Here is a 25076-nt window from a genome sequence, read left to right on the forward strand (position 1 = left end):
TTTTGAGTTACAACACTATTGTAATAAATAGCAGTACGATATTACGAATAGAATCTAATAAGAGAATACAAATTCAAGGCTTCGTTTGCAGAAATATACAAAATTTTGCTGTTTTCCTAAAGTCGAAAGCATTCATAGTGTTAAACCAACCAAAGATTTACAAAATCCTTCTGAAACATTCGCGTACACATTATGCTAAACAGTAATAAAGGGTTTTTACCGTTCCAATTTTCGGGGATGTGAAAAAGTACTTCCAACATAACAGGGACACTCCCCAATGTGATCTCAGGTCGTGAACCTAAGGGCGCGTGCCGAGGTCTACAAACCCTTATTTTATTATGTATTGACCTTCGAGGAGCATTGATCTACGGCTTTGATATTGTACGGGTACTTCTTAAACGACGTTAACTTAAAGGTTCTTGTAGATCATTTCATCGTGAAACAATATACTTCCGACTGCCGATAAGTGTTTAGGTTGACGAATGTTCTTGATACAAAGATCGAACACTCAGAAAAAATTCCTTCGATCCGGTCGGATTCGAACCGACGTCTTCCTGCATACCGTGCCAGACGCTATACCAACTAAGCCACGGAACGAACCAACGGACCTCACGAATTTTTCTATGTGTTTGCGTCGTGTCTTTGTACTTGGTCTTTCAACGACTTTTTAGTCGTAGCGCCATCTATGAGAAATCTATTGCAGATTTATCACCCAGTTAGTACCTTTACAGCTACCAGCCCTGGCGAGAGATGTCGCTATTCACTGTATTAATTAAATTTTTATTGAATTGATATTCAATATTTTTTTGTGAAATTACTCCACTAGTTTGTTATAATTATTAATACAAAGATCGAACACTCAGAAAAAACACTCAGAAAAAATTGCTTCGATCCGGTCGGATTCGAACCGACGTCTTCCTGCATACCGTGTCAGGACTGTATGCTGTGTGCTGCTATGTGCTGTAACCATTGCATATTATGTTACCAAAAATCATAGTGTGAACATGGTCCGCGAGTTTGCCGCGAGCAGAACGTGTGTGGTTCGCAATGAGTCGACGATGACCAGCCCGCGTAGTACCGCATAACCAGCATTTTAAAATGTTACCACAATAGCTAAAATGATGAGCTCTGTGACGTCACATTTAATTTTTTGTACCAAGAGATGGGACGAACAAGTCGTGCGCCTAGTAAACGATACGCCCCGGTCCATAGCAGCTGTAGTATCACTCAGAGCTTGAATTGCTAAGACCTGAGGGCACTGCCACCGCGCCCGCCAGCCTAAGACATATTTAAGTTGCAATTCCCATGTGCCTGTAATTTCATCAGCACCCTTACCCTTCAAAACCGGAGCGCAGTAATGCTCACATTACCGCTTTGCGGCAGAAACAGGTTAGGTAGCATTACTTCCTGAACGACCTCTTTAACAAGGAGCTCTACTGCTACTAACTTTTTTTGGTTCAGCATGTTGATTTTGATTGAAATTGTAATTGAACCATCCGAGTCTCGAAATTAGTCGAGTTTCCGAGTGAGAAGATGAACCTGATTCCTACCATATGTTTCTAATGTGTGAGTTATATCAACTGTTGTTCCCATTAGAAATGTCAAAGTTTCCGATCGGCCAGTTGTGAATCGCTTTTATGCGACTCGACTCGGAAGAAACGCAGTTTCCGATCGGGAGTAGGCAATCAAAATCAAGCTGCTGGTCTGGTTGTTCTGGGTGATGCACCAAAGTGAATTCCGTTGCTCTTGTATTCATAGTACAGTGAATTTATTCTCTAGTTTGAAATCAGACGTCAATGAAAGGAGTAGGTTCTGTGTATTTTTTTTTAATAAACGACAAAGTCCTTAACAGTGCCATTCAGAGCTTTAAATTGCAATGATCTGAGGGGCCACTGCGCCCGTCACCCTGAGACATAAGTTGACAAGTCCCATGAGCCTATAATTTCACCAGTACCCCTTACCCTTCAAAACCGGAACACATTAATGGTGACATTACTGCTTGGCGGCAGAAATAGGTATGTACTAAAATGTATTTATGTATGTATGTTACGCCTGTTTTTTTTTTTTTTTGTTGTATGTTTTTTGGAAAGAGGGTACCACAATATTGGTCCTATTTAAATTTGAAGGAAATATTCCACGTCTAAGGGTGACGAACTTGGGGATGAATCCGGTTTAGGGCTCATTCCAGTAACAGATGGCAATAAAACTTGGCAAATAGATGTTTTTCCGCGAACTTTTGAGATCGGTTGTTTTTTTTATAAAAACTTATTCATTTAACATTTAGTTATTTCACCATTGCTTTGCTATTATAGTTAAATACACTAAATAATCGATAACATTTGTAAAGGCGTGACAAAAATTATATTTTACTTGTAATCGTACTCATGATAACAAAAGAAGTTAAAAATATATACATTTATGATATTTTAATTAGCCATAAAAAACAAATATAAAATAATTTTGCTGGGACGGGAAGTCTTTTTCATTTATTTTTTTTATATTTTTTTACCATTGCTTCATAATTTATTTATAATTATATACTTTTTGTACGTCTCAATATGAAATTGGGTTACCTATCACAAGCAAGAAACATGATTTACAGAATTTTGTTTCATTTGTCTGAAGACACTTTACCGTTACACCATTTAATGTTTCACTATTTTCAAATATTGAGGAGTTATTCGCTTCCCGATTCTTATTTCCCTAACATACCGTTTGCCCAATGTATTGTGTATATGGTTACAATGTATATGGTTTCGCCAAAAGATTACCTCTTTTCCAACATCCACATGTTTACAATCGTATCTGCCGCAAAGTTCCTAGTGCTAAAAATATGACAACACGTCAGTTCAAACTAAAAATTGAAAAATGGCTTTTAGATCTGGACTTCCAGCAAACTGAGGACCTAATTTCATAGAATTACAAATCACATTACATTCACATTTACACACACAACACATATTAAAGTCAAAATTTTATTATTAATTATTAATTATATTTTAAGTATAAAAGGAAAATTGTTATAATAGTTATTTGTAAGGAAACTGTGCTGAACATTGGCTCATGTAATAGTTTTAAATAAGTTGTCTATCTCTCTGGGCCCCGCGATACAAGCCTAGAGCTTAGTGCGGGGCCCGTTGTTAAATTTGTATTGGCCTTTACTCTTTTAATTGATAAATAAATAAAAAAAAAAAAAAAAATTTAATTGAATATTTTCATTTTGTAAAAAAAAGCGATATTCATAATACATTTTTGTTATATTGTTTCTTATTACAGATATGAAATGTATTAGAACGTGTCGCGGAATACAACTCGTCAAATTAAAGCACTTCGCGTCTTTAAAAAAATATGATAAACAAGGTGCAAGTTAATTTGATCGAGTTGTAGTCGCTCGCTTCGCTCGTTCAGATCGTGCCGCTTTTTCATATACTAACCTAACCTAAACCAACAGGAGGCGACGTACAGTCTGGGTTATACAAACAAATTCGTCTCAGATCTTTGCGATTAAAATCTCTGAATGGCACTGCAACTGTTATGGACAGGCGTGTTTAACTTACCATCAGGCGCACGATTTGTTTGTCCCGTCACTAGAAATTATAATGAAAAGAATCGGTAAAGAGTACTAAAAAAACCGACCTCAAAAGTCATTCATCCCCTAGTTGCCACCCTTGGAGGTGGAATAATCTTCAAATTTAAATGGGACACACGTCTGAGGTACCCTCTTTCCAACAAAAAAAGGATCATCAACATCGGTTCACAAATGCGAGTTCTCGCGTAACATACATAGAAAAAAAAACATACAGTCAAATTGAGAACCTCCTCCTTTTTTTGAAGTCGGTTAAGAAAAAGATAGAACATGTGAAACTTACTTTCGGATTTAATTTTGGCTCGTCTGAAAAAATTTTGCGAGGTTGTTTAAATTTTGAAAATTTAAAAAATTTCTGACCATCAGTTGTTTTAGAGTCAGCAGTGATTCAGTGATAATGATTCATCTACAGTCTGACTTCAACCGCTGCTAGTTATACATATAACTAACTAGAGGTGTATACCTCTCTTATAACCAATCTAGCTGTAAGACAAGAATTTAGTGTACCACAGGACATTGCCGACATACGACGTTTTCCTACACTTATGTAATTGTGGTATTTTAATATTAATTGAATATTTCGCTTTATTTAATTGCTGTATTAGAAACTTTACATTCTAGTGAAGTAAATAAATTGATAATTTTAATCGTGTTATCGCTTAGTGGATTATAGTCCATGACCCTTAACGGGAGCTATCGCAAAATACCATTAGCAATTGGACTCACTAAATTATTTCACATTTCTGTATTAATCTTTGAGTATACTAATAAATAAATAAATAAATATTAGACAACATCACAACAACACATACATTGCTCCGATCCCAAAGTAACTAAATCACTTGTGAACGGAAATCGGAAACAGTAGACAGTTTAAGTAGCAGTAGGCGAGTAACTTACCATCAGGCGCATACTCGTTCGTCCCGTCACTATTATAAAATAAAAAACTATACATATATTATACTATATTATAAAATAAAAAGAAAAATAAAAATGAAAAAGGTCCTTGTGAAAGAGTTCGTCCAGGGAAGTACTGGTAACCTTACCTATTTCTATTGTCAAGCCGTAATGTCAGCATTACTGCGTTCCGGTTTTGAAGGGTGTTGGTGAAATTATACAGCGACTTGTCAACTTATGCCTCAGTGTGACGGGCGCAGTGGCAGAAAAGATGATTAAAAGGAGATAAGAATGGCTGTAACAAATAATTAAATGAATTATGTACAATTGTTCTCCCTATAAAATTAAATAACACAATACCCAATACTAACTGCAAAAGGGCCTATATAACTATATAATTTTAATAATAATTGTCGTGAAGTTTTACAATAAGGAAATGAAGGTAATTTGTGTTTTACGTCAAGAATTTTAATAGGAGTGGCGACGGACAAAACGTACGTAAGAATAGTGAAGGAAAAGGAAATTCGAGAGCGATTCAAAATTTAAAAATAAGTGGTCAGGAACCACAAAGAGGATGATAACATGGTGGGATGACGATGAAGGAGATCAGCATCGTCACAACCCTTTATTTTCGTGGGGAAGTTTTCCTAGTTTAGGACTTCTACGGGCCAAAACCCCCCATGGCCTTCTCGAGTGCTCTAGTGGGAGGGATGCGGGATCGACTTTGCGCACCGGAACCTCCCCAGCGCCTTAGAGGAGCTACGTCCTTCCCCCCTCCTCACGACGAAGCGGGCCACTCCGCCCCGTCATCCTCCTCGCGGCTGCCAAACTTACTAACGCATGGAGCCCCCGCTGCGATCGCCGGTACCTATGAAAGTACGCCGCCACCGAGCAGGATCGGTCCTCTTACGCTCGGCGACCTTCTTCTGGAACATTACCGTTGTACAGAAGGAAACCACTGCCTCATGTCGTCAGAACCGTAACCTGAGTCAACACAGAACACAGTTTAAACCACGGGTCTTCAGCAGTCGATATACTATTGTTTATGTGGATAATTAAGTAACTTTTATAAAAAAATTCTTCCTCAAAAGTTTACTTACCCGCTTTCGCTATGTTCGTTACATTTGTTTGCCAAGTTTTATTGAAAGAAATCCATTATACCAGATTCATCGCTTTCTTCAAGTTTGAATGCGGTCACCACTCATCGAAACCGGTTTACTAATGACGTATGATCGCATAACATGCGTGCAAAACAAAAATACAGTAATTGAGAACATTTTCCTTTTTTATAGTCTGTTAAAAAAAACTCTTTCCTAACAATCTGTAGACATATTTATAAAAGGACCTAATACACGAATTTCATTTGCAGTATAACGAAATATCGATCGAAATTCAATCAATACAACACAACACCTTGTTAATAATGTGTCTAATGATTAGCGCAATAAGGTCTACATTTTTTACTTGCGCAAGTTCCCTTGACCCGGTTGGACTGTACTAGAACTGAACCTCGAATCGGTCGAGCATTAGTCACAGTATTGATGGTATTGTGCGGTCTGCCCCTATTCTCTATTGGGGTTACATTATAGAGGTTACGTACCTTTTGGCCAAAATGTTATTCTAAACGATTATCACAATTTTAATGAAACTATTTACTGCGATCAAAAAAAAATGGTTAACGAAGAACAAATCGTAGGTCTGGTGGTAAGCGACACGCCTATCCATAACAGTTGCAGTGCCACTCAGAGTTTTAAAATTGCAAAGATCTTAGGGGCAGTGCCAATGCGCCCATCACCCTGAGACATTCATTTCAATGCTCGCATTAACTGATTGGCGGCAGAAAGAACTCTTTCAAAAGGAGTTCGCTGCTACTAAATTGTTTATAATAAACTGGTTGATGTCTGTACCACCCGCATCGTTGGGTTGTTTAAAAAAACAAATATACGCGATTTAAATCTGATTAACTTTTTTATTTTAAAAAAACTGATCTCAAAAGTTGACCCGTCTATTGGAATTACATGTATTTGAAAGCGAAAGTGCGCGAAACCGGATTCGTCCCCTAGTTTGCCACCCTTAGAGGTGGAATATTTTCTGATATACCTTCTTTCAAACAAAAAAAAAAAAAGAATCATCAAATCGGTTCAAAAATGTCGCAAGTAATCGAGTAACATAAACACAAAAAAAAAATTCATTCGTCCTTTCATTAACAGAAAACAAACGAACTGAGAACCGTTGTTGAAATCTGTTAAAAATAGTTTCATATCCAATGTGTAAGAATAATGAAAACCTAAGAACTCGATTATCACAATTCATGATAAAACGATTGGTTTTTAAATTCAGATATTGACGGTTCGAATCCTGAAATTTGCATGTCGAAGAAAATTCACAACGTGGTGGACTATGGCTAATATAATCACTTTAGAAGAGAACCGCGTCCAGCAGTAGGACGTGTATTGGGTTGAGATGACTGTAATAATGAAGAGCTAGACAACCACACAGAATTACCTGGTCTCAAAGTAGGGAATTAGGGGAGAAGAATGGACTTTAAGACAGAACACTCAGACCAGAATCAATTTAGAAAATTTCATTTTCCAAATTGTTCGTACCGGGAAATGAAACCTCGTCCTCCAGAGTTCACACACCTTTGGATTACTAAGGTCATCCATTATGAAACGGAATTACCATTTACGACATAGAATTTGCATTATTAGGATTTTGCCTGGATGACAGTGTTAACACACTGATGCGTTTTTTTTTATATAAGTTAAGGTACCCTTATAACACAATAAAAACTTGTCCTTTTTGACAACCCTGTAGGGCTAGCACGACAGGGCGCGAGTTGCGCGAGAGGGACACAAAGCGCGAAATCCCTGTGCGAGAATAGCCATATCTCACGCTTTTCGTCGCTCTCGCGCAAGTCGCGCCCTGTCGAGCTAGCCCTACAGGGTTGTCAAAAAGGACAAAGCGCGAGATACGGCTATTCTCGCGCAAGTCGCGCCTTGTCGTGCTAGCCCTACGAATCTTATTACCTGCCTACAAATTTCAAAACCTAAAACCTTAATGTTACTGACATAAGGGTACATTTGATTACTTTCAACGTTTATTAAAAAGCCAAACACATTACGTCAGAAACGTGGCAATTGGGGGTCGAGCGTTAGAATGTATGTCCAAACAATTTCGATGTTCACTTATTAATGATAATCAACCTTGAATTAGACAATTAAAAAAGTCGTGAAACATCGATTAAGACTTGTTAACCTATCCAGTTTTTGTTCACCATCTTACCGACCATGACCTACCTCGAAACAGTCAACATGGCGGCGAGACACCAATTACCAAATACACTGGTGTTAAAACGGAATTTATTAAAATTACCGCAAACCGACCATACTTATATTATTCGATGCAGAAGAAAACAGCGTAGAGTCATTTCGCAACTGGTTTTTGAACTTAGGGAATACCATTGACGTACGTAACGACTGTTTGCACTATGGGCGCTGGACGAGGTTCCGTATTCGATTATCGGTAGGATCAATGTGGGAAATGATCTTCTCTAAATCGATTCTGGTGGAGTAGTTGTCTGTAATAACAATTATTATATTACCAGGAGTTTTTATAATTATCGATATTGATTTATGGTAGTCTGTTTAATTTTTGACTAAAAATGACAAATAGTGAGAAAACTAAATATACTGTTCTTTTTACACCATCTTTTAGGGGAATAGTAACGTTAGCACAATTTGGACATTTTCGACAAATACATCGTAATGCTCAGGCCACACAGAGGCGGCCGCGGAAGACCCACCTTACCTATTTATGCCGCCAAGCAGTAATGTTAGCATTACTGCGTTTCGGTTTTCAAAGGTAAAGGTGCTGGTGAAATTGTAGGCACATGTGATTTGTCACCTTATGTCTCAGGGTTACGGGCGCAGTGGCAGTTCCCCTCAGATCTTTGCGATTTAAAAAAAATTAAAAATAAAAGAGATAAAAATAATTTCTAATTTTTTAATAAGGACTATTTTGGCTAGAACTAGCTCACATAAAGCGTGTCTTATTTTGAGTTAAGTAGTTAAATAGACATCTTTTTAGTAGTTGTTTTTTACAATATTCTAACGACGGTTTTATTGACCAGTAGAGAATAAAATTTTACGTGCGGCAATGGTATAATCTTGAATTTCACATATTTTGAGTTATAACACTATTGTAATATCAGTGCGACATATTATCCTCTTACCCTACCTGACCTTATAATACTTCGCCGTTAGGTAACACATTTCATATTTACATATACAAAACAATCGTCACTCCATCTCTTCATAGCATCAAAAAGTATAGTTAATATGACACGTACTGTTTTAGTAGGTCACGGCAATGTTAGAAGTAGGTCCCAACTGTTTTGCCATTTTGTGTGCAATCGTTCTCAAGCTTTTTTATTATTAAAAAAAATAAACTTCACAACATGTAATCACGGTATTGTTAACAGTGATAGACAGTTTCCGACATTGAATTATTAACATTTGTTGTAATTGGTGTTGGCTTCTTCTTTTCTTTTTATTTTTCATTTTACATATACAATATTATTATAAAGAGAAAACTTTTGTTATTTTTTATGTTTGTTCAAGGTAAAATTGGTGTCCTGGTTTAAAATTTAACGCTAAACGTTTTCCATTGTGTTGTGTTTGTACACATATTAATTATGGCGTTAATTTTTAACCGACTTCAAAATGTCTCAATTCGTCTGTACGATTTTGTTTTTTGTATGTATGTTACGCGATAACTGCGGAGTTTTGAACCGATTTTCAATATTCCACCTCTAATGGTGGCAAACTAGGGGATGAATTTTATCATACAAAAAAAAATGCCTACGCTTCATAAACAATATGCGCCCGAGAGATACATGCAGGCCACATTTTATAAAAGAAAAAATTTTAACTCTTCCGTCTATATACATTTTGGAAACTGCCATGTTTGTAAGACAACATTTGGATCTTTTTGAATTCGTGGAAAGCACACGGCGAAACGCAAAGCTCATATTACCAACTCCAAGATTGGAAATGTTTAGAGATAGCCCGCTATATAGATGCATACTAATTTATAACAAAATAGAAAGTGACAACGTGTTTAAAACCAAGTTGAGGTCTCTCTTGCTAAGTAAATGTTATTACAATGTGGGAGACTTCATGAACTCTCCTATAAGCTAAAAGAGTCCAGTTTCAGATAAGTAATTTTAAGTCTATGTAATACTATGATCTAAAGTTTATTAATGATAATTTTAAGATCCTATATGTATTAGTTCCTAAATGTTATTATTATTATTTTTTGCTATTATTTTTTATTTTTACAATTTTAATATTACGTTTAATAATAATTAATTACTGCACCCCAAAGGGTTATGTATGTACTTATTACCTATGTAATTTTTGTACCTACATTGTTTGCAAATAAATAAATAAATAAATGAATGACTTCAGGTCGGTTTTTTTAGTACTCTGTGCTGAGATTGTGTTTCACTCATAACTAGTAAATAACATTTCAGTTCAAATTCATGGTACCACGATTTCGTTTAACTAAGGTAAACGATTCTTTTGTGGGGAATTGTATACGTTTTTACAATAAGATTCCGGAGCATATATTAAATTTATCATTTGCTAAGTTTAAAACTTACATTAAAAGTTATTAATTGAAAATTCATATTAAGAAATTAAAAAAATACGTGTTCGATTAATATGCATGGAAAGACGATATGGGTTTAGATTCCACACAAATTTGATTCAACAAAGTGTATTTATTAAAGCATTTTTTCAAATTTATTTGAACCCCTGAATTTTCTTGCTCGTTCTTCTCAGGGAAGTCAGCACAGTGAAAGAGCAGTAGCTTAAAAATTACGTTTTCAAGTGTAAATTTATTTTACTTATGTAATAAATAATTTTTTGATTCGATTTTTTATTGGAAACATTTGTTTGTGATTTCAAACTCATATAATCTTTATTTCGTAGGTAACCAAATTACACTTGATATCGTCACTTTGATTAAGTAGTTGATACAAAATCAAAATCAAATAGCTTTGATTGATTCCGCGTAACAGCGAAAGTGTTGAATGAATCACTTTGGAAAAAATATATTGTAAAATTAAGAATACATCGGTTTACACGGCGCGTGTAAACCGATTTCTAATAATTGTCATGATAGAAAAAAACATTAACTTACCTCGAAATTTTACAAGAAAACCGCTGTATTCAATAGGTAGTTTACATATACCAATTTTTTTTTAATGAATTAAACTAAATAGAACCCGTATAGTATACGATATGCAATTTTAATTGGAGCTGAGATAGTATCGACTCTTAAACTCTACTACTTATTCTTAAGGCAAATTCCCCTGAGAAGAAAGATTAAGAAGCTGGAAAAAAAAAGAAATAGAAGAACCGAACTGTTTATAAATATTGTTTATCACACTCGTCTTATAAATTTTGTACTTTGGCTTTTGCGCTCTTTCCCAAGTAACGAATCACCATAGCTATTAACAATTAGCAGTAAACCTCCTTGTGAAAGTGTTCGTCCGGAGAAGTTCTGTAGAAGTTATTGGCACATGGGACTTGTTAACTTATGTCTCACGGTGACTGGCGTTATGGCAATACTCCTCAGATCTTCGGATTTAAAGCTCTTACCGACACTGTAACTCTTATGGACAGGCGTGTCTCTGGCCACCCGACTTGGTGTCATTAAATAATACCAATTGACGGGACGAAGAACACTCTGTGTTTACCGAAAGCTACAATTTAGGTCAATCCATTCAGGGCTACAGTATATAATGTATTGCTATACAAACGCATTACACCGTTAGCGCCCAGTTACACGAAAATGTTTGTTTTTAAAAACAGTTGCCATGCTTTCGTGTACTTAATGGCGAATCTGAATTCTATTTGTTATGCAACGACATTTAAATTCCTCGCAATAAAATTACCGCGCGGCCGCCGCGTAGACCAAATTCAAGCAAGGCTAGCCCGCGTGCCCGGAACGCTCATTTAAATTAAAACGTAAAACCTAAACAAATAGAGCGTATTTTGCCATGACAGACGCACGCGGTCGCTGCGGGGTGGCAACGCGGACTCCGCTCTTCGACCGCGCGGGGTGAGCGCGATAAAAGTCGTGTCGAATAAATGGTCCCTTAGGCAACTTCGTCGTTTAACTTCGTTTGAGCAAAACTAAAAGAAGAATGTATTCGCATAATGTGCTATTTACAACGATACTAATTAACAATAAAGTACTAAATTTTTATCAACAAAAATTCGGAAACACAGTTCCGACTCTAGGTTACTGAGCGCGCGCAATGGCACGGTTTTCTCGCAATGAAGGCATTTCATAACAGTATCTCGCCTTGACCCGCCGCGCCGGACGCATGCTTTTTCCCTACCGCTGCGCAGTCTGCGCTTGCGACGCAAAGAAATCGCCTATTGTTCGGTTTTTCTGAACTTAACTCGATGCCTGTGTTGATATTCCATTTGTCTACAAATGCTTGTTTAGTTTAGAGATAGAGTTTAGTTAGGATCAAATTGGGAAATGATTTTTTCTAATTTGGTATTGGTCTGGGTGTTCTGGGAAGTGCCCCAGAATGAATTCCGTTTCTCTGGTACTCGTAGTACAGGGAATTCCCTACAGTAGAGCTAGCACGATAAAGCGCGACATGCGCGAGAGAATGAATTAATGCTTGCATCTCTGTAAGCGCGACATGCGCGAGAGAATGAATTAATGCTTGCATCTCTGTCTCTTCTATTCTTTAACCGAGTTTAAAAAAGGAGGAGGTTCTCAATCAGACTGTATATTTTTTTTCTGTTTTTGTATGTTACGCGATGACTACGGCATTTGTGAACCAATTTTGACGATTCTATTTGTTGAAGGAGCGAGGGGCCTCAGTAGTGGTCCCGTATAAATTTGAAATGTTCCCCCTCTAAGGATGGCAAACTATAATAATAAACTATATAAACGGATGAATGCGGTTTTGCGCACTTTCCAGTAACCGATTGCAATATAACGTACCAAATAGATGTAATTCTATGAACTTTTGAGATCGGTTTTTTTTTAGTACCGTGTACTGATATTATTTCGTATAAATTGCATTTTAAAAAATGGTATGGGATCACAATTTTTTGCAGTTAAGTCTGTGTTTTACATTTTCTAACCGTATTTACCCAATTCCACAACTGTGACTTACGACAGTATTCAGTTTCATGTCGTACATTATTGACCAAAGGTACAGGAAATAGATAAATAACTGTCACTTCCTGCAGACTTTTGCGGTACCATAGCGTATATCCTCATTGCAATTATCTTGCTATCTGTTACGCCAACTACATTTGACCTATGTAATTTGCTCTAGTGTAGTAAAACGACAATTCAGCACTGGTGGCCTAGTGAGGGAACGGTCGCTTCTTAATTACGAGATTGTTCCAATCGCTGTGGCGGCACGTGGTAGCATTTTACGTGGCTCTTGTTATGTTTGGCAAACAATTACCATGTGTAGATAGCATATGTCACAAAGTATTTGCCTTGTTCGTCTATTCGACAAATGCAACAATCACCAATCTCTTAATTACCGGCACATGGGACTTGTCAACTTATCGCATTGCTGTTGCAATAGTGTTGTAACTCAAAATATGTGAAATACAAGATTGTACTATTCCTGAACGTAAAATTTGATTTTCTACACATCAATAAAACCGTCGTTAAAATATTGTAAGAAACAATTAAAGTAAATCTATGTAACTCAAAATGAGACAAACTTTTTGTGAACTAATACTGGATAAAACAGTCTTAATAAATAGGTTTCAAAAAATATTAAGTTATTTTTTTCCTTTTATGTCTCAAGTAGAACATTTCTTACATGTCTGTTATAAATAAGCTTTAACTTATACATAAATTTTAATAATATTTCGCTGCAAGTGAGTAATTAGTTTTTCATCGATTCTGAAAAAATGCATTTTTTGAGTTAATATACTATTGTATTAACAGTGCGTTATGTATGTCTCAAGGTGACGAGCGTAGTGGCAGTGCCCCTCAGATCTTTGCGATTTAAAGATCTAAGTGGTACTGCAACTGTTATGGACAGTCGTATCGTTTCTCTCTTCGCTTCACTTCGTATCATAAAAAAAAATACTTAACCTGTATTATGCCTAAGAAAAGACATAACTAGTGGCTACAGACGTAGCCGTCGTAGACAACTCCACGATCAAAATATCAATTTCAACTAAAACATTTATAACCAGCAGCACAAAGCTAAATGTAGCACATACACGTTCTAGTAACAAAACAAAACTGAGAATAGAAACTTTCATGTAATCATAAATAGACCAGCATTCACTTTCACATCCGAGTAGTCTGAAAATAACCTCACCTATACTAAAGAATACTCAACAAGTGGGTCAAAGACTAGGTTCGACCTACATCTGCGATCTAGAGTCCGACTGAAGGTCAATTCGTCAGCCGAAGCCGAAGGTTTGGTCAGCCCTTCGGATAACGCTGAAACCGATTCTGATCGCTGAATGTGAAATAACTTTAGACTTTGTATTCTAACGCTAAATAACACAAACGTTCAATTTCAATATTTCATTAAGTAAAATGTTATCTCAAGTTTTTAAATTTCCAACTTGACTATTCTAACTATAATCCTATAAAACTTAATTAACTAATTTTCAAGTAACAGAATTTAAAAGTTTATTGCTGCCTTTCGGTGGATTAGTCAATACAACTTCGATAATCTTACGAATTATCGATTTAAATTAGTCTCGGTATTGCACGATTATTCGTCGCTTCGATCGGGCCTGACTCAATTATTTTGGATAATTTTCGGTTATTCTACTATTGCTTGCCAGCTGCACTCTCTCTTCTCAGTTAGTATATAGCCGAATATGCAACTGTCATTTTCCGAAGCCGAATCTTCAGTCGGACCCTAAAATCGTGCGGCCCCAGTGCAATATTTAGTTTATTATGATTACTCACTCTATTGTCGATTATCATCTCATCGCATTCGCAAGGCCAGTCCGTTTTCGTGCGTTTCTTTTGTGTTTATACATGGATGCAGGCTGTAATTTGTTGATAACGTTCAGAAACTTGTACTACGTAAATCGTTATCATTTTAAAAACAAACTTGATCATTAGTTGTTTAAAAAAAAACAATTTAATTCGTATGTTGTTCTTAATCCGAATTGAACTCGTGGGTTTATGGTTTATCTTGCTATTTGGAGAAAATAGATGGATAGCCCATAAGTTCGTGGGATTCACTAGGAGTACCGCAGACGCAAAATTACATGAACATACCAGGCGAACAGAAATCACTATTTCAACAGTCTTATTATGTGTGTTTTTCGAGACTGCTGAAGAATATAGTTTCATATTCGCTGGAAATGTCCATGTAAATTTGCAGTCTCTGATACGGCTAATGGAACATCGTCCTTTTACACTTAACATTCAAGTTAAATGGCGTAGCCTAAATTCGCCATTATCCTTTTTTTTGTAATAGGACAAAGAAATGGGTATGAAGTTGATTGTTTAAATTTTATTTTATTAGAGCATTGTCAATGACTGTCCGTACTTCTTGTTAATTGGCTGAAGAGATTAACTATTTTAACATGGACATAGCGTTTGTTACAATATTGTTGCTGTCTCTATCCAACGTGTCTCGGTCGCGGGTATGTGAGCAAGACCGCACTCGTTCGGGACGTTTTTCTGGTGTAATTTTTATTTCATATTTTAATGCCTTTTCAACGAGTGTCAATCACGAACTGTGAAAACAATATATCTTATGTGCTAACTTATTAATACGCCATCACAGTTGTGTACTAGTGGAAAAGGGTTTCATGGAATTCGTCTTACATCATTGCTTCTCATATTTGATTCGGAAATAAGCCTTTGTTAGATAATACTCGCAATTCTTTATTGTTTCCATAATCGCTCGCTTGCTCTGTTGTTTAATCGAGACAGCTCGATGCTTTCTCGGCCACTCTCGGTGGTTACTTCGCGGCATTGTGATTTATGGACAATTTTTTTTAATTGAATACCTTTCCAATGCCGATATCTATCTTCAAAAACCTGGAACCCACTTGTTTTTGTGTTTTGTGTGGCACTGTTTAAATTCAACTCTATGTTCAAAGTATAAAGGGCTAATGTTACCATGACGATACTTTTCTCACATGCACCCATCCTTGATCTTTGTACTTAATCGTCGCAAACTTCCATTTCAAAGGAACTACCACAATTAGATTTCTAGTTTCCATTGTTAACGAGTACCACAATTACTGTTGTACTGGTAACTGCAAACAATCGTTTTTTAAACTCTATCCATTATTTTCGTCTAAGGTTTTTTGTATCGCTTATGAAGCTTTAACAAATACAGTACAAGCGTACTTACATGTATTTTGTTACCAAAGCCATTGTTCTTTTTTGCCACTTTAAAAACATTTAACAAACAAGAGTGACACTTGGTGGGTATACTGTTGGTTAATTTTCCGAAAAACTTCCGAATAATTGAAAAAATTTGAAAAATATAATTTGGAAGGCTATTATGTTCTACGTTTAGAAATATTTTTTGAAGTTTTATTTACCGTGAATTATAAAATAAACTTGTATAGCTAAAAGCCATATAGAGAAAAACTAGATTGAAAATGATTTCACAACGGCGAAAATAACCAACAACTACACCACCACCACTTATTGTTGACTCCATCGTTTTCGTTGCTAGGTGTCAACGTCAAATATGGAAAATCACAGGAAAAATATTGGAAAATATCCGGAAAAATATGTTTTCAAAATAGACATTTTTCCATGACCCAACAGTAGGTGGGTATCTCTTGTATAGCAGTTCTGATGAAAGTTTCCAGAAGTGTCCAAATTCACGGCTGCCTGGGCGCCACCAGGTCGCCGCCACTTATTTTACAGGTCTATATTCTCTTTCAAGAGAAAGATAGATAGATATCTAGATAAGATATGTATAGACAGTAGGTGTGAACATACCTATGAGCACAACTCTAAAACAAAAATGAGATAGCTTCCCTTTCTTTGCATCTATTTTCTATTCTTCTATTCATTTCATTCATTCTATTTACGAGAAATAAAACTTATGTCGTTAATAGATGTAAATTTTTTTGGCAAATATACCAAATCCAAATTAACACTCAGTTCATCGAAAACTTTGTATTTGAGGTGATTTTTTTTATACATTGTGCTAATTTTAACAATGTTCTCCTTAACCACAAACATTGTGACGTAGGTCTCTCTTGCAGAGGCCACGAGCGAAAGCGCCATATCCTTGAAGACGCGAAGTACCCAATCCAAATAGGTCCCTTGTGAGGGTTTGTGTCTTAAATGCTTTCCTTATAATAAACCCGTGCCCCCGAGACGTATAAAGGTCGACACAATTAAATTTTTTTCTAATTACGTAATGCATTTTGTATCTATGTGTACTTAGAAGATTTTTAAATCGTATTCTTTGTTCACAGATTACGTAGCGGGCGGTGAACTATTCACTCATTTGTACCAACGTGAGCATTTCCACGAAAATGAAGTTCGGATATACATCGCCGAGATCATTCTAGCTCTTGAACAGCTTCACAAGGTAACGAATGCAGTGTACATCTAATACGATCCAGATAGGTACAGGGTCAAGAGCGCGTCAGCTTTGAGACTTAACATTTAAATTCCAGTCCAAAATATCAAGCTTGCTATGGTCGTGCCTCCAACAAGAAAAATTATTATTTTTATGACCACAAATACGTCACACGTATTGGCAATACAGTATACTGAATAATATTGACTTTAACCAAGGTAACCTATCAAGATACTTGACGGATTCAATCACAACATGACCAAATTAATTACTTAAAGTGGTTGTTGCAATAGTTGGGTTGTTTTGAACCCAAGAACGTTACAAGGAAACAAGTTGTATAATCACCTTAAACAACGTCTTGTTATTCCAATAATATTGTTTTTCAGTTTGTTGCGCGCGCGTTTTCTGCATATTTATCAATGTTTAGTAGCTTCACCTCTAACGATGAAGCGAAAACATTGTGATGAAACCTGCATGTCCAAGAAGGTCCACAGCCCCTGGAAAACGTGTCAAATCCACCACGCTTTGGGCTTTCGTGGCGGAATTTGGCCTGTACCCTCTTAGAGGGTTATAGGTCATACTAGGCAGCGGCTATTAGTGACGCGTGGTCTACAGTCGGCATGTCTTGAGTTCTGGACCACAATAGTCTAGTTTATGCTATCGATATGATAAGAAGAAGAGATCCGTGCGCGACAGTGGTGATATTGAAAAACACAATCCACATAAATTTACTTCAATGAACAACCCAATAAATGCCTAACGTGATCACGCGTCTGATAGGACGATCCTAGTAAAACCTGTGCTTTATTCTTATCGTATTTTTCCACAGCTGGGCATAATCTATCGAGACATCAAACTGGAGAATATTCTCCTGGACGGAGAAGGCCATATCGTGCTTACGGACTTTGGTCTCTCCAAGGAGTTCTGCGGTGGCGAATCTCGGGCTTACAGCTTTTGTGGAACCATTGAATATATGGCGCCAGAAGTCGTCAGGAGTGGAAGCCAGGGACATGATATTGTGAGTACACCTTGTTACTGTAGTTTCGAAAGTGTTTTTAGAATGAGAACAACATAGGAAATGAAACTATTTTTCCGGATTTAAATCGCGTATATTTGTTTTTTCAAACAAACCGACGTTTCGGGCCTTTACAGGTCCCATGGTCACGGTTGACTGAGGTGGTACAGTCTTCAACCAGTTATGTCTAATATTAATGCAAACCACCCTATTTTTTCACTATAGTTACAATAGTTATTAATTAAATACCTTATTTTTAATTTGTTTTGGTTTGGGATTTTTCATTAGAGGACAACAGACAGACATAAGACTGCAGTACTAATTAATATGTTTTAGTTTATTCTAATTTCTATTAATAATTAATAATAAATTAAACTTAATAAAAATTCATTCAATAAAATAATTTGTAAAACTTAATGTAGCGTAAATTGGAATGTTTTCTTTGTAAAATTAAAAATAAGGTATTTAATTAATAACTATTGTAACTATAGTGAAAAAATAGGGTGGTTTGCATTAATATTAGACATAACTGGTTGAAGACTGTACCACCTCAGTCAACCGTGACCATGGGACCTGTAAAGGCCCGAAACGTCGGTTTGTTTGAAAAAACAAATATACGCGATTTAAATCCGGAAAAATAGTTTCATTTCCTATGTGTAACAATCGCGAAAACCTAAGAACTCGATATGAGAACAACACTTGATTAAATCTTCTTCTTCGCGTGTCGACTCTGACGTTTGTATTTCTGAGGACCGGTACTCAGCGACTGACACCATTATCAGTGGCGTTGTACAGGTTCTCGCGTGTGCAGGTGTAGGGGCACGAATGACAAGACAAAACAAAGATGTGCCGTGGTCTGGGGAGAGACACCATAAATGCATGCGCTCTCCGACCTTATAACCCCACCTGTGCATAGTGGTGTTCATGTAAAAAAAGTCGATATTTTTTCCGATGTGATATATTGATATGTTGCATCGATATTTTGCGATATATAGGTACAAAACATCAATATTTTCGATATATCGTAAATAATTCTAAAAGATAAAAGGAAGGAAATTTTATTAAGAGTAAATAAGTAAAATCACCAGTTTTGACACAATAATCAAATGTATTTCTTACTCTTATATTCTCAATGGCTAGCCGCACACATACAATATTATTGACAATCCAAGTTTATGTATGTTCCCAACACAACAATATCACTCGCACGATACCACTCGATACCAAATGTCACGATAATATCGGATTAATTAAATATATCGAGGACATATGTCGATATTTTCTTGAATAATGATATACTATCGAGCACTCGTACCTGTGAATGCTCTCTTGCTTCGGCTGACTTGGGTTCGCAGTCTATTTAGAGACTTCCAAGTTTCTGTCCCAAGGCAGATTATGCCCAGGAGGGAGGTGTTCCGACAGCGGAATGAGAGATGCCGTGGGATATCTCTTCTTCGAGACATTTATAGACACTTGATTAGTTTCTCCATCCAGAGGGAATACTTCTTCAATGAAGCTGTGCCGAAAATTATAATCTCAGTTCAGAGTACTAAAAAACCGTGCGTGGAATTACATTTATTTGCCAAGTTTTATTGAAATCGGTTATCGGAAAGTACGCGAAACCGGATTCCTTCCCTATTTTGCCACCCTTACAGGTGGAATATTTTCTTCAAATTTAAATGGGACCACTTTTCAGGTACCCTCTTACCAACAAAAATTTAGGAGTTATCGCGAAACATACTTACAGTCGAATTGAAAACCTCCTCCTTTTTTGATATCGGTTAAAAAAACACATCTGTAGTGTAGTTTATATAGGTCATTCAGGTTTTTTTTTTTTTCAAAAGCCATAGTACCCCCTGGACAGCCCTTCAATTGCCCCAACCGCCCACCCAGGACTCTTCAGCGCCTATTGGGGGCGTTATGGACCACTTTGGGAAACTATGCTTTAACTACAGCAAAAATAACAGTTTACCGTTCGTAACAAATAGTGAAAAGTTTTAACAATACGACAAAAAACTGTTACAATCACGTAAATGTAAAAGCAACCAAAACAATTCTCACTAAGTGACCCGAAAAGATAAAGAGCATCAGATAAACCGAGTATGCGTTAGCTTACTCCTTAAAAATGTAGGGAGTTAAAGCTACACAATGACTCATGGTGCTTGTATTTTTTTTTTGTCACCGAGACATTTGAGATCTGAAATGTTATTAGTTATTACCAGATTAGGCTGAGTGTATTTACTTAAACGTCAAGGAAATAATACATACAGAGTGGATAATACCACCATCTGAAATCCTAGAATTATTGTATTTTGTTCTATATTCATGATGTGTAAAAAAGGAATTGCTTCACTACGGTAGTTCATATAGATTTCTTAGGTTTTCGCATTGCTACACATGATCATTAGCATCATTATCAGTCTATAGCAATCCACTGCTGGATATAGGCCTCTTCCATTTTCGCCCGATCCTCGGCTTGTTGCATCTATCTGCTATCGGCAGCCTTTCGCATATCGTCACTCGTGAAATAAGTGTTTATTCTTTTATATATTTCGAAGGCATTTTTTATGTAATATTTGTTATAACATCAAATCAAATTCTAATTAAAATTAAATAACGTTATCTAGTTCATTAATTTGTTTCTTGCTTCAGTGATTGACCGTTTTATGACAATCTATTCTGATTGTTTTGTTATGTATATAGCGTTTTTGTTTTTTAACATTTTAGCAGGCTTATTACTTTTCCATTTACTTGGCCAATATTTTTTAAAGTATTCCACATATATGTATTTTCACATATTTTTTGTTGAATGTTTGGACAGAACATGGGCTAACCTTTTTCGCATTTCGAACTCCTTACTGGTCCCATGGTCACGCCTGGTTTGTTTGAAAAAACAAATATATGCAATTTTAGACCCGAAAAGTATCTAAATCGTTTTAAAAATAAAAGTTTTGTAAATGCGATTTTTTACATTTTATTTTAATCAAGTCAGCATTTCAGTGGAGTATCCACTCCTTGCGTATACTTGAAATTTAGATAAAATATGTACTCTGCGCATTCCAATTTATGGTTTTTACAATGTGCACAATTTTGAACGTTCTAGACTGTACCTATAAGTTCGTTTGTTGGTTAAAAACCCCCCTGGGTAAAGCAGCACCGGTTTGAAGATGTTATATCCCATCGCTTTTCAAAGGTTTTCAATAGCATCGCAGTTGCACTGTTGGCGATGTCTACAAATGGCAGTTAACACTTTTAAAATTCACGTTTTGTTATGGACCTGTACGTAACACTCCTCACGGTTTGAGTTTAGAGTGAGGGGTATTGCTAAAGTCGAGAACATTCCCTAGAAACAGTTGCGAAACAGCATTATGGCGGTTTGACAGACTGGCGTTGTTTGTTACTAAGCGAATTTTGGCTTAATAAGGCATAATCTCAGTCCAGAGTACTACAAAACCGACCTCAAAAGTCATTCGTCCCCTAGTTGACGTGGAATATTTTCTTCGAACTTAAATGGTACCACTACTGACCAAGAAAAAAAGTCATTAAAATCGGTTCACAAAATAAAGAGAACCTCCTTTATTGAAGTAGGGTAAAAATAAGTGACCAGCGGTCGCCTTATTATCTTTGCAGATTAAGGTTCCCATTTTGTAGCAATGGAGGTCCTTGTAAAAGAGTTTGTCCAGGGAAGTACTACCACGGTACCTATTTCTGCCACCAAACATTATTGTGTTACGGTTTTAGAGTATGAAACTACAAGACAGAGGACTTGTCAGGTTTATTTCTCAGGGTGACGGATGCGGTATCAGTTCCCTTCTTTCTGTGTTGTGACAGTTTTCCTCTGAGTGTCACTACGACGATAAGTACACATCTAACCATAACATTACATGTAGATGTAAAGTCTATTCCAATAGAATTGAGAGTGGACGTAAACAAACAATTCTATTGGAATACACTATAGTGTATCACAATAGAATTTAGAGTGGACATAAATCCAGAATATGATAAAAATATATAAATCAAATAAGATAAAAATCCAGAAGTGATTTCTCCAGAATTTTAACCCAACTGGTTTGTTTACGTCCACTCTCAATTCTATTGGAATACACTACAATGTTATGGTTAGATGTGAACTTATCGTCGAGTAAAAATTGTTTGCCTTCAGACATACTTCGTGAACGCTATAACTTGGGCCTTTTCAAGGCGAAAGTGAATAGGAATTATTTAGGTGTGCATGCTCCATAGTCGACCTCATCGTCACTTTCTATCGCATAGGTCAAATCCGCACGTATTTTATCATTAAAAAAATAATAATTATAATAATATGGTGTAGTGAAACAAGTGCCAATTGTAACAAGTTGCGATGACAAAGTTACAACATCACAAATGCTGAAAAAACTGATTGGCTCTACAAGTTACTACATTCGGAGGCATAGATGATTCATCGAACCATATTTGTTTATCAATATTTGAATCGTGTCGGAGTCACTTGTGCGTTGGTGAAATACACATAGCGTTACTACTGGTAACCACTATAAGCTCAACTACGACAGTATATGATAATCACCGTCAGCGAGAACGCTCGCCACACGTTTCAAAACAATGCAAGGTTTCATCTACATTGGTGAATTTTGACAGTACTGCTAACACCTACTAATAATGTGGCAGATATTGATGACTTTGTCTTTTTATTGTTGATGATTATTTTCGTAGCCTACATTTTTTATGCCGATGTTCGCAAAAAGGTTGCTTTACGGGCCTCGAGAAATGGAATTAAATGTGTCTCACATTTCTACGAATATTTTATAGTAGAGTATTTTTTTGTAGGTAATTGAAAATGAGTAGGTTGACAATAAGTCATGGAGTCTTGAGGAAAATTTATTGTTATGGGGTTGTCCTCGCATTTTTGGGAGGCGGCATTTGAGTGTTCGGTTAGAGGAACTGTATTGTATAGTAATTTTTTTTATTTTTGACTATCGACGCAAAAACATGGGAGTTATAAGATTGAAGCTTTTGTATGTGTATATGTGTCAGAATGTCTACTATGACATCGTATGTAAAAAGAAGTACATATTACACTTTCCTATAAAATATAATATATGTGTTTTTTCTATAGTACTAAGTGATGGAACAAGTCAGGCGCCTTGTGATAAACGACACACCTGCTCATAACAGTTGCAGTGGCACTCAGAGCTTTAAATCGCAAACATATGAAGTTGACAAGTCCCATTTGTCTGTAATTTTATCAGCGCTCTTACCCTTCAAGAATTTTTTTCAGCCGTCTTTCAAGCGACTTAAAACCTTATTGTCACTGGACTTCTGCACTCCCTGAAACAGATCGAAACCTCTAATGAACACTAGCCCAAATTATATGTTATTCTTATTCCCACAATTTTTTTTTTATTTGTTTATTTTTTTCACAAAATTTGGGGAACATTGTATTTGTAAATAAAAATGGCTGTTTACAAAAATAACAGGAAATGACCAAAAAGTAAAGGCGTAGTGTTCATTGGAGGTATTGAGATAGTCTACAGTTACTTTTACATACCGTCGCAGATATTATCCCGGGATGACAGCCCTAATATTAAACGTGTTCACCATCGTCCTCGTTACAATAGTAACTTGACTATCACGCGTGGAATTCTCAGTTAATCCGCCGTACTGAACATATGAATGAATGCGTGAAAGTTACGAGACACGACACGCCATCCTGACGGCGTTGTCGCCAAGGCTCAATTTACATTGCCGCGGTACTGACGAGCTAGTAAACAGGGACCCTACTCTCGAAGCAGGAAATCCTAAGTTACGGCCGTTTTACTATTTGTTCGAAACTGTCAAATCACGTTATCATGCATTTTTAGTTCTAGGCCCGAAACTCAAGTCTCTACATCGTAGTTTCCCAAAGTGGTCCGTACCCCCAGAGGGCGCTGAAGAGGCCTAGGTAGGGGCCTCAGAAGCATATGGGGGGCGTTGTTGCTGCCCAAGGAGTACCATCATCGCACTTGAAAAATAACCTGAATTGTCTATATAAACTACACTACATAATATATATAATTTTTATTCCTTGTGATTTTTGTTTTATGGTGGTTGAAATTTTTTTATCTTGCCCATGTGGGCGGTGAGTTATAAAGTTTGGGAACTTGCGCTCTAGGTCATCCATAGTACCAAACGGCCGTAACTACAGATTTCTTGCGTCGAGACGAAAAAGAAGCAACTCCACACAACCACCCACTTTCCAATCCCGTGGATTCTGACTACTAAAGTTTCACATTACATTTCAATTTTAATGAAAATCGATTCAAGCAAATTAATTCAGTAGAAAGTCAAATCGAGCAGAAAGCAATAAACATTTTGTAATAATATCATTAAATTTCAACGAAACTTTATTGTTTTTGCCCTCGATTTCAGGCGTTAATGGGTTTAAACTCTATTTAAAAAAATACCCAGCCAAATCGTTAACAACGGGCTAAAACCCGGTCGCTTACACACTGAGTGTAGCTATATCCAGTCTTTGAAATATGATTTTTCAAAACTCAATTCAACAACCATAAAACTTTGTCAAAACACTGCAGTAAACTCTACAAGGAAAACGAGTTCAAGTTTTGGTCGCATGCTAACATGCAACGTAACAAAATAACGTTCCGGAATCGCAAAATGTCAGACCATAAAAAGTCCCGTTGAAATATATCAGCTGATGCGATGTTGCCGTTCTGTTTTGGATTTTAAAAGACAGAGATATATGTATGTCTCATTCTTTCTGTTCTAGGTTTGGATAGAAATCTCTGGTTTTCTTACTGATCCTTGAATTAAATTTTTATGAAGATATTTAATTATACAATTGCACTGTCATATTTACATCAATCAAATATGTATTCCAATCTTATAATAATAATAATTATTTACCTTAAATTTCAGTGCATTAATGAATAATATGGATTTATTAATATTTAAAGTTTTTATTTTATTTTTTGTCTGGGTATATA

At 36.3% G+C, this 25076-nt stretch overlaps 1 protein-coding gene across 1 annotated transcript in view; it reads left to right on the top strand.

The window, feature by feature from the left end:
* The window catches only part of LOC113233679 (ribosomal protein S6 kinase alpha-4-like), a 175878-nt gene that overhangs the window by 60648 nt on the left and 90154 nt on the right, over positions 1 to 25076 (top strand). The window contains exons 5-6 of the mRNA XM_026468854.1: positions 16975 to 17090; positions 17911 to 18099. Of these exons, the coding sequence (XP_026324639.1) occupies positions 16975 to 17090; positions 17911 to 18099 (305 nt within the window). The remainder of the gene's footprint in view (positions 1 to 16974; positions 17091 to 17910; positions 18100 to 25076) is intronic.

Source organism: Hyposmocoma kahamanoa, unplaced genomic scaffold (genome assembly GCF_003589595.1).
Source record: "Hyposmocoma kahamanoa isolate Upper Pololo Valley unplaced genomic scaffold, ASM358959v1 79, whole genome shotgun sequence".
NCBI classification, from domain to species: domain Eukaryota; kingdom Metazoa; phylum Arthropoda; class Insecta; order Lepidoptera; family Cosmopterigidae; genus Hyposmocoma; species Hyposmocoma kahamanoa.